At 40.8% G+C, this 13256-nt stretch overlaps 1 protein-coding gene across 4 annotated transcripts in view; it reads left to right on the top strand.

Annotated features, from left to right (window-relative positions):
• SH3RF3 (SH3 domain containing ring finger 3) overlaps positions 1 to 13256 on the top strand; it is a 237620-nt gene that overhangs the window by 50569 nt on the left and 173795 nt on the right. Inside the window, exon 1 of one of the 4 annotated variants that reach the window (XM_080583374.1) lies at positions 8251 to 8271. The exons of the other annotated variants lie outside the window; for them this stretch is intronic. Within the exon in view, the coding sequence (XP_080439500.1) occupies positions 8269 to 8271 (3 nt within the window). The 5' untranslated portion in view covers positions 8251 to 8268. Of the gene's footprint in view, positions 1 to 8250; positions 8272 to 13256 lie in introns of those variants that run through there. 4 annotated transcript variants of the gene reach the window in all.

Here is a 13256-nt window from a genome sequence, read left to right on the forward strand (position 1 = left end):
GATCTGTAACCTCCTGATCTTGGAGCTGCTAGGCAACCAGACCAGCTCAGTGATAAAATAATGCAGATTTATTTTCCCTTCTTCGGAACCTGGAAGAACTTCACAGGGCGATGTCCTGCTGTTCTGGACCACCGCGTTTGGCACTGGCAAAGCTTTGAGACCGGCTGTTCAGGCTGTGCTCTTGGTGGCTGGCAGATCAGACTGGGAAGGCGCTCGCTGTCAAGTGTTTTTACGTGGACTCCATGTGTGAACACGGTACCTAGCTAGGGGTGTGAAGTGGCAATTTCAGGTGTTAGTTCTTCCCATTTCATGTTGATAGTGGGGCTGCCTTGAGGGATGCCTTGCTTACACAGGAAAGTACTCCTGGAAATTTTTTTTTTTCTTTTTTTTCATCTTAATATCTGGAAATAAAGAGGAAAACCATCTCTTTACAGGCAGCCAGCAGCCCATGCATCGTGTTTCGAGAACCACCTGGCGTGCAGGATTTATGCTAGCTTTAGCTGCGATAATTTTTGCTTTTGCAGAAGGCGAAGGTGCTGGCAGGGCCCCGAGGTGATTTATGAGCAGCACGGCCCGGGCTGCCTGGCCTCGGCGCTTCCCCGGGGCTGTCGACAGCGGGCAGGCCGCGGGGCGAGGCTGGCGCGGCTCCTCGGGGTGACCTCAGTGCTGTTTGCTCAAGGCATGCCATAGGCCTGATGCTGTGCTGGTGGGAGCGGAGGGCTGTGGTGAGGGAAATGTCTGTGTGGCCAGGAGGAATGGCATGGGTTTTTTATTCGAGGCATGCACAGAGGTTAAAGGAAAAAAAAAAATATTTTTTTTAATCCTTCATTCTGCTCACTGCGTTCAGGCTAACGCAGCACAACAAAACGAAATGCGGAGGTTTTTCGGAAACTGTTTTCCACCTGATGGAAACCTGGAAATGGATATTTTAAGGCAAGGAAATCCTGTGTTTCCTCAGCAGCTGTTGCAGCAAAGACGATGAGTTATTTTGCATTTGTATATTTATATCACTGGAGGTTCTTTTTCATTTTCATTTTATGGCCCTTTACAAACAAGAGATCCTCATCTGGTTAAGTGGCTGGACATTTGATGCCGTGTTTCATGAAATCTCACATGAAATGATATTTGCATGAGATGGACGTGACCGTTGTTACATGTCTAGGACACTTACTGAAATGGTGAATAGAAATGGCAATGTGTAGGCTGTAAGAGAGATGACTGAAATTATAGCAAGGTTTGATATTGGGCACGTTTTGGTGTAAGACACATAGAGAATATGAAAGTAAACCACATATCCTGACTCTTAAAGAAGGTGGTAAATGGGGCTGTCACAAGTGCACCAATAACGGCAGAAAACTGTAAAAAGAACACTAGAAGAATCAGTATTTTGGTCAGAATATAGAAAAATGGCATGAGGCCTGGAAAAGGGGCAATTCTGATAAAGGAAATAATACAAAGGGGAAAAAAAGTGAAGAAAGATAAGAGGAAAGAGAATGAGGGCTGGATAAAGTTGTGATTATGAGATAGCCTTCTGATTTTGCATTTAAGTTGCAAATTCCTTACTTTATCTTGTATCTCATGGATCCAGACCTGTCCTTGTCATTTGACATGAGAGGCACAACACTGGTGTGATCCCGCCCAATGAGTAAATGTGCTGTGTCAAGTATCAGTGAATAAAATAGTAGTTTGGTACGGAGGAATGGACCTTGTCAGTTGTGCAGAGCGTCTCTTTAACCAGAATGTCACTGGTAGGTCACCAAAATGTCACGGGTAGAGTTTGTACACAGTTTTGGCATTAAACAGGGCCATTATTTTTGAGCTTCCAGCTGGGACCCTTTGTTGAAACCCAGATGCTGGGTGCTCCGTCCTTGCAGCCAGTGTGTTGTTGCACAGTTACGAACCAACCACGTGCTTTGTTCTGTTCCTCTGAACGGGTTGTCTCGCTGTTCTCCGTGACCTATCTTGCTCGAGTGATTTCTGCCTTCTCGTAGACCCTTTCTGAGGGGCTTTGGAGACTTAGCAGCTGGCTTGCCACCTTTGTAATTCCACTTTTGGAACAAAAGAGGATCCAGTTGTAAAGTAAGCACTAATTACCTGAATAGCTGGTGTGATTCGTGATAGGTCCTCATATAACAGAACTAAATTTCCTTTTTCGTTTATTTATTTATATATTTTTATTATGGTGAACTGTGAACTATAAAAGATCAAGTTTTCTTGGTGTTCCTTGCACGAGGTTTCTAGTTCTTGGTTTTCAGTAGTCAGTGCCAGGTGTTACTGATAAGGATAAGGATTAGGGAAGTTATTTAATTACTGCTGTTTAATTTAAAGTTGTTGAATAGCTTTTATTGCTATTCATTCACTGTTTGGTTGGTATACTTTAACGCATCTCAGTTGTATGATAAATGCCTTTTGGGTCATCATGACACAAGGTATATGAACCCTCTATGCAGTTAGGTATGGCATAATTAATTCGCTATCATGTTATGAGATGGATTTTGTACCTTCTATTAGGATGTACAAGAAGTTGGATTACATCTGAGAATGGATGGACTTAGAGTGCCTGAGGCTGGGAACCTCAGCAATAACCTTACGGGGAGCAAAGGGCTAGCAAAACAGGGCATGTCAGCAAACAGGGGAGGCGAATCCAAGAAGGAGGTCAGCTAGCCTTTTCGTTTTGGATGATTTTTCAAATGTGATAAAATGTCTAGTTTGCAATGACAGTCCAGCTCTTTAGACACAGAACTGAGTAAAATATTGTGGTCCATATTTTATGTACCAAAAACTACAGCTCAAGATAAAACAGAGTTACTGATGAATTGGCTAAGTGTTTTCAAAGCTTTTTATGTTGATATAAACTACTTAATAGAAAAGGTAAAAGAAAAAAGTAGAGTAAGTTGATTCAGTTCTTTATTCAAATGAAGTACTTTGCTTGGCATGGAGTTGAAACTTTTATTTTATTTATTTTATTTTATTTTATTTTATTTTATTTTATTTTATTTTGTTATTTTATGTTATGCTATGTTATGTTATGTTATGTTTTGTTTTTGTAGGCCAAAAGAACATTTAGAAGAAATTAGTGAAGCTCTGTTTAGCTCTTTTTGATTTTTTTTGCTCAATGTGTTGAATTTCAGGAGAAGTCTGGGAAATACATACACCTGCACACATATATACATATATACAAATACCTCATACTTAAATAAGTCAGCCTAATTCCAGCCTTGCAGTTCAGTGTTTTTAAGGAAGGATCATCATGATCTCATTCTTTCTGCCTGTCTTCCAACTTCTCTCTCTTGGTTAAAATAGCATTTCTCAAATCATGCTAATGTCAAAATTGAGACGTTCTGTTGCTCAGGCATAGTACTGTCAGCTGATCAACATAAAATGCTCTCATGTAAATCTAGGTTTAAGTAAATGTATATGAATTCCTGGAAAACACTGCACTGTAAAAGTGAAGTGCTGTGAAGTGCCATAAAAATCCGTCAGGGCTGTGCGAACCAGAGCAGGGACATCACGTTGGACTCTCAGGGCACAGCTGTCTGCACAGTGTGCTATTAGAAAAGAAATTGTTATCAGATAGCTACCCTCACAGACTGAGATATGGTAGTTTGCTGTGCAGAGAAGTACTTTATATGCATTCTTCTCAAAAATCTGGCTCACTGTCAACATAACTCCCTGCTTTTTGTAATAGGAGCTGAAACAGGTGTAGCCTAAGTCTATGACAATCTCTCTGGGGCTTTCTTCTAGGAAAGGTTTTGCTTCCCAAAGATTAACGGTTACACTGGTGCAGCTTTGGAGATTCTTTTAATTCCTTATTTTGCTCAAGTGATGCTCGTCGTCAGGAGTCCAGCGACCTCCGACGTGGTCCTGATTCTGGAAAACAACGGGCTGTGCTGCGGAGAGCCAGTTTTAAATATATCATGTAGGCAATCAGCTGCTGAAAAACATGCTGCTATTTTCCATATCCCAAAATGAAAGAGAAGTTGGTTTTCTGTCCTCGTTTTTGTTTTCCTTTCCACGGCTGTGGATTTGTGTTTTGTCCACGGGCCAAGTCTGTGTGGTTCTTGGCAAGCTCCTCGTATTCTGTTTCTGCTGAGGTTTTATCAGAGCATCTCAGTCTGGGTTATACGTGAAATAATTCAGAAAGGCACAATAAAGAGGAACCTGTACTACAGCCTTGCAGTTGTTAATTAACGCCATGTGCGCATGCGTGTGAGCAAGAGGTGATAGGCGAGCTGCAGATGCAGCGATTCATTTTGATGCTGTATTGCTTTTTGCTCTGCGGTGACGTTAATAAATTGATGCAGGCAAGCATTTTAGATTTCATTACCGCATGAAACGCCTTTAGTTTTTGGCTTGCCCCAACTCATTTACGAGGCATCATCATGCTCAAATTAGAGAGAGACTAAGCTGTATGTGGCTGCTGAGAATTATTGGATTATTCAATTACAGTGAACGGAGCTTGAGGAATATAAAATATTCAGGAAATATTGAAGGAAGAATCCCTAGATAAACTAGGTTATCCATTCAGTGGTGGATACAGTCCAAATTTAGGAGGGGAATGGTGACCGCAGGGCTGTGGGTGTATGGTGTTGTGGCTGGTGCTACTTGGAGTGATTAATGCTCCCCTGGCTCCTCTGGCAACCTGTCAGCATGATTTAATTGGGGATGGGAAAGCAGTCCGTGAGGCTTCCCAAGCTGAGATCCCCTCGGCTTGCAAGGGGTCGCTGCGGGTGCTCCTGGATGAAGGTAGCCTAGGAGCTAAGAAAAATCTCTGCAGGCTGTCTTGCCATTTTAATCAGCTGCCGGCTCTGGAAAGTGGAAAGCAAATGGCCTATGGCTGAATCTGATACCTTCAGTGCCCCTTCTCTCCAAAAGATTAATCTTTCTTTTTTTTTTAGCTGAATGACTTCAGTCACGTCTTCCATGTGAAGGCTGAACTGGATTACCTGAAACCGAGTATCGAAATTATTTAAATTATCTGGTCTGCATTGGCATCAAGCATAGGATTAGCCCATTTTGTTCTTGTGACGGTTAGAGCCAATAGTCTGAACCAAACATGGCCACGAATTGTAACTGTTTGCACTTTAAATTTTGGCCATCCTTTTCTAAGGAAACTTTTGTTTATTTTATTTTAGCCATAGCTCCTTCATGTTAATCAACAGTCTTATTTTGTGAACAATTTTACACAACAGAGTATACTCTGGTTGGTATATATAACAGTATGCTCACTGGCCCTTGTCTGCTAGCCTGTACACAAGTAGGAAGTCGATCTACAGCAAAGTAACTATTACAGCAAAATAAAGCATAAATTCATTAATTTTAACGATAATGTTGCTATTTTGCTCCAAGCTTAAAGTGAATGTAAATGTAAGTTATTGAAGAGTCTCCGGCAAAAACCATCTGTGCAGTTTTTTTCCAGTGGCAGGTGTCCCTGAACTAGCTGTGCATTTTAAGAAGAAGAAACAGCCGAACTACAGCTGGCTCACAGCAGCATCTCCTCTTCCACCTTCTTCAGCAGCAACAAAGAGCATCCTGCAGCTCTGCAGTGGTTGCTGGGATGGTGGCAACACATAAATTGTTTTACTTTTACCACTAACATGGCTTTTCATGGGGGGTGACTTAGCAGAATAGTTAGGATTCAGTGCTTTGAGCATATAAATTGTAAGTGAAAAGAGTTAATGCTTTATCAGGTTAGTTATTGGGTCTCTTTTATTTGCAGTACTATGGTTAATGCAACAACAGTACTCAGTCCGAAAAGTTGAAAGAAGGAAACAGACAAAAAGGATCGTCTCCATATGATATCTGTAAACAGGGCTGAGAGGTTCCATATGATGTAAATCATTATCTTGATGCTTTTCCTACACCTCAACCCTTTTTCCTGAAATAAAGTCGACAAGTACTTCTGCTCTGTAAATTAGGTTCACAACTCAGTGATGTTTTTTATTCAGTGAGGGGTGCAGAAGGTTCTTGTTACGGTCACTGATTTTCCAAGAAACTTTAATAATTTGCAGACATCCAGCTGCATTTAGATGCACAGAAGGAAGAAACAGATTTCATCTTGCTTCTTCATTTGTAATGAAGTTATGTTTTTGTTTAAAAATAAATGCACCCAGGGAACAGATCCTTAGGGAAATCACCGGAAACACTTGTATGCAGAATGCAGTCAAATATGTAGATCCAAACATGTTATCCTTGGCCCAGTTTAAAATGCTCCACTGGGATGTGTACACGGATATCTCCAAAGATAATCACAGTGATGAAGTTAAAGTCATATGGAAAACTGGTCAGTGCCATTATTCCTTAAAACTTGTTAAAGCCATCCCAAATCATTTTAGGATCCGCAAGACAAAGCAGGAGATACTGTACTTTTGAGAGGCACTGTCTAAGTGGTGTTTATTTGACTGTGAACAACGTAAATCAAAGGTGGAGTCAGCATCTTCTAACAGATCTTGAAGAGGAAGTATTCATATTTATTGTTATACTTATTCATAAACTTGACCCAGACAGGCAGAGATCATTAAACACGTTTCTGATGTTGCCCCCACTCCACAGGTGCTTCAAAGCCAAGGTCAGAGGCCAGTCAGATAGCTGATTATTTCATCTGCCCTGCTACTGTACAGCAGGGTGTATTAGAGCAGCACTAATGTTTGTGCTAAGATTAGTAGCAAAGCCATTTTTAATCTTAACTTGCGGTTGGACATGTCTGACCTATAAAGGGTAGGTGATGAGAAGTGATGTTAGATTTAGTGGCTTCCCTCTGCAAGAGTGGAGATTGTCAATTTTCTGGCATTTCAAAAGTATTTCTTCTCTACTGGGAGTGATTACTGAAGGCAGCAACTGCCATCTACGAAAATGCAAACTGACCTGCAAAGACTTGTCAACAATCAGGCAGTTCCCAGACTCAGAAGTAAGCACATTAAAGGAGAAGGCATTCCCCTTTATCCAGGACAAGGACAAGGCTGTCCCTGCTTGTGAAGATCAAGTCCATTGGGGTCTTTAAATTCTAATGTCAAATGTGATTTTTAAACCATGACTTACGTAGTCTTCATGTCTGTGAAAAAGAGTTTGAAAAATGAGGTGTTTTTTTTTTCCAGTTTTCTTTCATACCACTACTGGTTGACACAAAATGGCATGTTTGAATCACACAGAATCACAGAAGTGTAGGGGTTGGAAGGGACCTCAAGAGATCATCGGGTCCAACCCCCCTGCCAAAGCAGGTTCCTTAGAGCAGGCTGCCCAGGTAGGTGTCCAGACGAGCCTTGAATATCTCCAGAGAAGGAGATATACAAGTTACAATTATTTGAGTAACTTATCTGCCAATGAGATCTTTTGAGGAACGCTTTTTTTCTTTTGTCTTCTGTGTGGCTGTAAGTCCTGAGCTCCTGGCTTCTGCATCAAGCAAAAGTGCAGAAGGTGTGTTTTGACATAATTGGCGAACAGAAGTTTTGCCTGTCCAAAGGAACTAACAATTATATTGCATTATACATTTTTGTGTTCATTTTGCAAAACATTGCTATATAATCTCATTATCTTGATTTTTTTCCAAAAAATGTCAACATGGAATGCATGATAGAATTTCATGCTGTTACTTACTTAATGGCATTACTTGAGAATATGGGAATGTTTCTTAGTGTGCTGCGAGAACTTATCTCAGTAGTTTGTCAACAACATAGCAGCTCTTTAGCTTGTTCCCGCAGTAATCTTGACCTTGTAACATTCTGATTTTGGGGAAGTTTCAAAATTCACAACCCAAGCCTTTCTGTACTATGCTATGCGTGCAAGTAAACCTTCCACAAGTGTTTGCAAGTCTGAAAGTGTCATAAAGTGTTTTCTACAGCAAGTCTCAGAAGTTCACATAGTGATGTCTACTTAAACATTTTTTTATATTAAATACCTATTTCATGTTTAAAGCCTGAATATTTATTAAGATCCTTGACACAGCTAATATCTGATAGTGGTTCTCACGTGAACACACTGACTGCAGGCAATCCCAACCCGGGTAAGAAACTCCAGAGCACGCCATGCAGGAAAGGTCAAACTCATTTGCAAGGAGTTGTGTTTAACTGTGCAAGGCAGAAGCAAGCTTCATTACTTGTAATTAATCCTCAAGGTTCCTGGATGTCAGTTTACAGAGGCAGCTGTGAAGGTAGTTCATGGAAGATAATTAATATTTGTTATTACTGACTTTGAAAAGACTCTGAATTGCAATGTTTATAAGCCTGCCGGTCCTTTTTACAGCGAGTGCCTGTAAGGAAATTCCCTGATTAAATGGTCAGTACTGTGACAGTTGTTGTCTGTGTCTTAAACCGTTGTTTTATTATAATTGCTGCTCTTTTACAACAGAAAGGCATAGGCTGTCATTGCGGATGCATGCTAACATACCAACATGTTGGCAACTTTTCACAGTTTCAAAGAAAAAGTCCTTCAGGGAAAGGTTAATGCAGTTATTGGGCAGGTTAACACTCTGTCATTCCTTGATGGCTTTTCATTGATATGTTTTTGGTTTTTTTTCTCTGTAGTTTTTTTTTTTTTAATCTCAAAATTATTAGTCTGCTCAAAGAGAATGAAGGAAATCTAAAAATGCATGCATTTTATTAACAGCACAAATATCTCCTGGAAAATGTAGGCCAAATTCTCCACAGTCATTGTGAAGATGTCATAAATGTGGAACAGCTAATTGTAGCTGAAAGCAGAAGATATTCTCAATTCTCTGAGTTTTACCTTGGGTTCAGATTAGTTCTTCACTCCCTATTTGCATGTGGGCCTCTGCATGAAATCTCTTCATTCTTTGTATTATTTTTTTTAGACTGGACTGAAAGCAGGTTAAAGAAGAGTGATTTTCTTTGCTTTTTAGCTCAGATGTCAAACTGAAGACATAACCTTATTCTGTGTTATGATGTTGATGTGAAACTTTTTCAATTACTTTATGTAAAAACAGCAGCTTAAACATGTTTTCGAAAACTAATTTTTGCGCAATTTTAAGGTCTTCAAACTGAGGGAGTGTTTAGTACCTCATACAAAATTTTACCCTCCGGAGTCCTGGTTTTCCATTCCTCCCTTTCTGCTGTCTCCTCTAGGAGAAACAAATAAACAAAAGGCTTCTTTGCATGCTAGAAACATTAGAAAATGTTTCTGGATTCATGTAGATACTCACTGGTTTGTAGCCAGTTCTTAAGATGAAGATTTTTCTGGGTTTGAATCACAACTTTCTCTCATTAGATTGACTCTAAATTACTGGGAAAAAGGGAACAAGGAGTAAGTGAGTTTGGGGAAAGCACATTTCTTTCTCAAGGGGCTTCATGAATACAAAGTAGTGTACTTGATATAATGCCGCAATTTTATATTTTATTGTTTTATGAACTAGAGTTAATCTTAGTGGCTGTGAATTAGGAGTGTAACTGTGCAGATTTTAGTATGGTCTTTCTGGCAAGTGTTCAGTGATCCAGTGAAAAAATTTAATCTTTTTTCTCCTTCGCTGGTTTGGCCATCAAAAGCAATGTTATTAATTATAAACCCTAAAGTAGCAGCTCTCCAAGTTTTGCGACCTAGTACTCACATTGTTTAAAGTGCTGCATTTGCCACAACCATAGTATTAATTAGCATGTTGATAATGAGCCTCCACTCCAGTATTGTAACCCTCATCAGTGCACACACCTGACAGCAATTTGAATATTTCAATGGCAAACATGAAGCCAGAGATCTGTGTTCTCTGCTGTATGGAAATTAGTTAAGAAAATCCACTCCTGCCTAACTCTATGGGTTATACCCAAATGCTACTGTGGACTTCAGCATATGTATTCCTAAAGGCTACTGAATGGTCTCCAGTTATTTTAAAAAGTAGCATAACTGGAAGGATCCAGTTTTAAAGACGATGTAAAGTTGGCTTTCAGAGTCATACTTCAGACACAGGTGGCCAAGGGCATGGAGTTGTAATTTCTGCAGAGAAGTCACGCTTGCCAGCTTGCACAAGTGTCTCCTTTGCCAGTGTCAATATATGCTGACATGTAAAAGCTGACAAACCAAAACACCGTGCTGGTACATAAGGGAGATGGTTGGAGAAGGTGTGGGGTAGAAAGTGACTGGGAAGCAAAAGAAAGAGAAAAAAACACTTGGCATGCAAGGTACTGGCATACTTCTGTCCAGTGTGGTATCTGTTACCTTTTTTCCATTTCCTAGCATGAAAAATGCCATGCGTGTTTCAGTCTGTAATGTAATTATTGGGGTGATAACGATACCATTCTGGTGGGTTGAGAAGATGAAGCTGGGATGAAGAATCACAGCATGTCTTGGATGTATGTGTCTAGGTGGATGAAAGGGCCAGGGCACGCTCCTGGCTGTCACACCAAACATTGCTGGAGATTGCCTCCACATCAGCCTCCACAGCCTTGCTTTTGAATTATTTCACAGCAAGAGAAACGGCAGATAAACTTTTAAGGATTAAAAAAAAAAAAAGAGAGAGAGAGACAAGAAGAAAAGAACACAGAACTACTCCACTTGGGAGAAAGTTCTTTGAATAAAGTCCTGTCACTTTTCAAATTCTTTTTAGAATTCTCCAAATTTCTAATAAAAAGAAAATCTGTGATTTCCCCTAATAATAACTTCTATATATATTTAATACTAGGTTATTATTCATGCTTTTATGTTCTTCTACTGTGCAAATTGTGTTTTACTATGTGTCACCTTTTATAAGAAATTCTACATTTTTTAACTTTTTTTAAATAATGCACAATACTTCTTGAGTTTTATAGTTCCCTGGGGACTTTTTGCGTATGTAAAAGATGAGCTTGCTGTCAACCTCCATACCTCTGCCTTTTTATTTGAAGGAAGTATTGGCATCTTAATGTGCAACCTCAGGTATGGGAATGTATTCATATGAATTTAGTATGAAGCTTTTGCTAATGTATATTGGTTATATAACAGCAATAACATTTTTCTAGGGAAATAATAAGTAAATGGTGTCACTTGGAAAGCACAGACTTTTGGAGAGTTTCCTAAGAAACAATTATAATACTGAGTTCTTAGGGTATGCTTATTATACTCATTCCTGGCAAAGAGGTGACGTTGATGATGCTATGCGTTGTACCCAAAGCAAGCAGTATGTCTTCACCCATATCCCTGAAGTTGTGGGGTCCTCTCCTGAAGCGCTCACTGGTTCCAACTGGGTGCCAGCACCCAGCACTGGTGCATGAGCTCCCTGGGCATGTTGGGGACCAGCTGCACTCAGATGGCAGCAAGGGACTGTGTCTCTGGAGGTTGAGCAATCCCATTCCCTTTGAGACAGGGGTAGGTTTACCTGGTCAGTTGATGGGGTAGTGAGCTGGCATGAGCATGTGGAGAAACCTGGTGGAAGGGGCCAAAGGGGAAGGGGGACCTGGGAGAGTCCCGTTGCTTCAAGTGGACGCTGCCTGCTTGCAAATCCTCCTGTATGATATCTTCTCATGGTTTTGCATGTATGTATATCTTAAAGCCAGATGAGCTTCACGGAAACTCTCCAACTTACTATTTCCTTGGGTGGTACATTAATACAAAATGCGTGCGTGGAGGCACCCAGACCTGCCTGGTGCTTGGTAGCTCAGCAAGCATGAAATCATTAACACAGGCCTGTGTTTGTTTTCACTCATGGTACGAATGAAGACTCTTGTGGTGACCGTAATGTAAAGAGGCTGTTGGCATGGAAGTGCTCTTTGGTTTGGTATGTTTGGATGTTTGGTGTGCCCTGTGCAAGCGTGGCTGGTCCCTCAGAACAGGGCAGTCGATATTGCAGGCCGCAGAAGCGCCCTGCTCTCCCTGAGCAGCTTTCATGGAGAATCTCCTGTTCACCTGCATCCACACCGACAGTTGTTTGCCAGCTCTTTATGGCGATCTGTTTCAGATGTATTCTGCTCTTTTTCACAGATGAGTTTGAAGCTGAGCTTTTGCTGTGAACCCACTTTTTTATGTACTCAGAAATAATATCACCAAAACGAAAAGTCTTCCTGAAGTGTTGTGTTGGAGCTTGATCTAGGATCAGTCTTGGTCACCCTGGGAATTCCGTCATCCAAAGCGTTCTGCAAAGGTCTGAAGAATGAAAAGTACTTAGTGAATGTTTTCCTCATTAAAAAACATAAAAAATAAAAAAAATTGGCTTGTCATAGCTCTGTGACTTGGCCTGAAAACCCCAAATTTATTTGGCTCTGTTGGTCTTGGCTGCGGTGCGCGTCTTCTGCTAATCCTGGAGAGTTAATGAATTAAGTGCAGTCCCTTCACAGAGCAGCTCAAGCGTGAGCATGGCCGAGACCTTGTAGCCACAGGGCGGCGAGGCAGCAGCAGACCAGTCCTCGCATGTGCCTCGTCTAGCTCTGCTGCCTCCCTTCCAGGCCTTATTACATGGTGCTTGCTTTCCTCAGGAAATCGGTCTTTGAGTGTGATGGATCAGTCGGTGTTGCCTCTTCAGCGGAGCCTTGAGGAAGTTTGTATGCCTGTAAAATGGAAAGTTTTTTTTTATATTATTATTTTAAAGCACGTTGTTTTTGTTTCTGAGAGATACGTGCCCCACCACAGCAGTGCAGCCCCTCGTTTTTGCTCAAAAGAACAAAGCAGATGAGAAACTCTATTACCTGGGGAGGAGTCTTGGGATGTTAAATGCTGCTTGTTAGTGCTGAATTCTGCTTTTTATTCTGAATTTAAACTTGCCTTTAGATACTTTTATGTCTTTTCCCAGTAGGTTAAAACATAAGTTATTGCTGGAAACCTCTTTCCTCTTTAACTACATGAATGCTGCTAATGAGTCACCTCTGAGCTGTCTCTTGGGCAAATAAGAAAGTCTTTTGGTATTGTTTTATTTCCTCAGTCTCAGATAATTTCTGTAGCATTTTCTTGAGCCTGATCCAGTCTGTCAGTCTTGTCCCCAAAGGACAGGCATCCTGATCCTCCCATAATGATTTCCCTCTGCCATAAAGGCAGCTTTCCTGCTCCCTTCTTGTGCTTGGCGCATCCATAGTGGTATTTATTCCCCCTGCACTCCAATTTTTGCCCTTCTCCAACTGTTCCCAAACATTGATTTGTGTTTCCTTTTAGATCATTGATAACGATATGGAGCAGTATTGTGTCAGAAACCAGATCCCTGAAGGCTCCATTAAAAATGCTGCTGTTGGATGATGAATCCTGCTACAATTAGAGGGTTTTTATTCACAAGTGTGAACTCACTGTCAGCTCCTTTTATAATCAATTTAGCATTCGCTCCACCATTGATTTTGTGAAAGAGCTTTTTAAAAGTT

The sequence above is a fragment of the Anser brachyrhynchus genome (assembly GCF_964034855.1).
Source record: "Anser brachyrhynchus genome assembly, chromosome: 1".
NCBI classification, from domain to species: Eukaryota; Metazoa; Chordata; class Aves; order Anseriformes; family Anatidae; genus Anser; species Anser brachyrhynchus.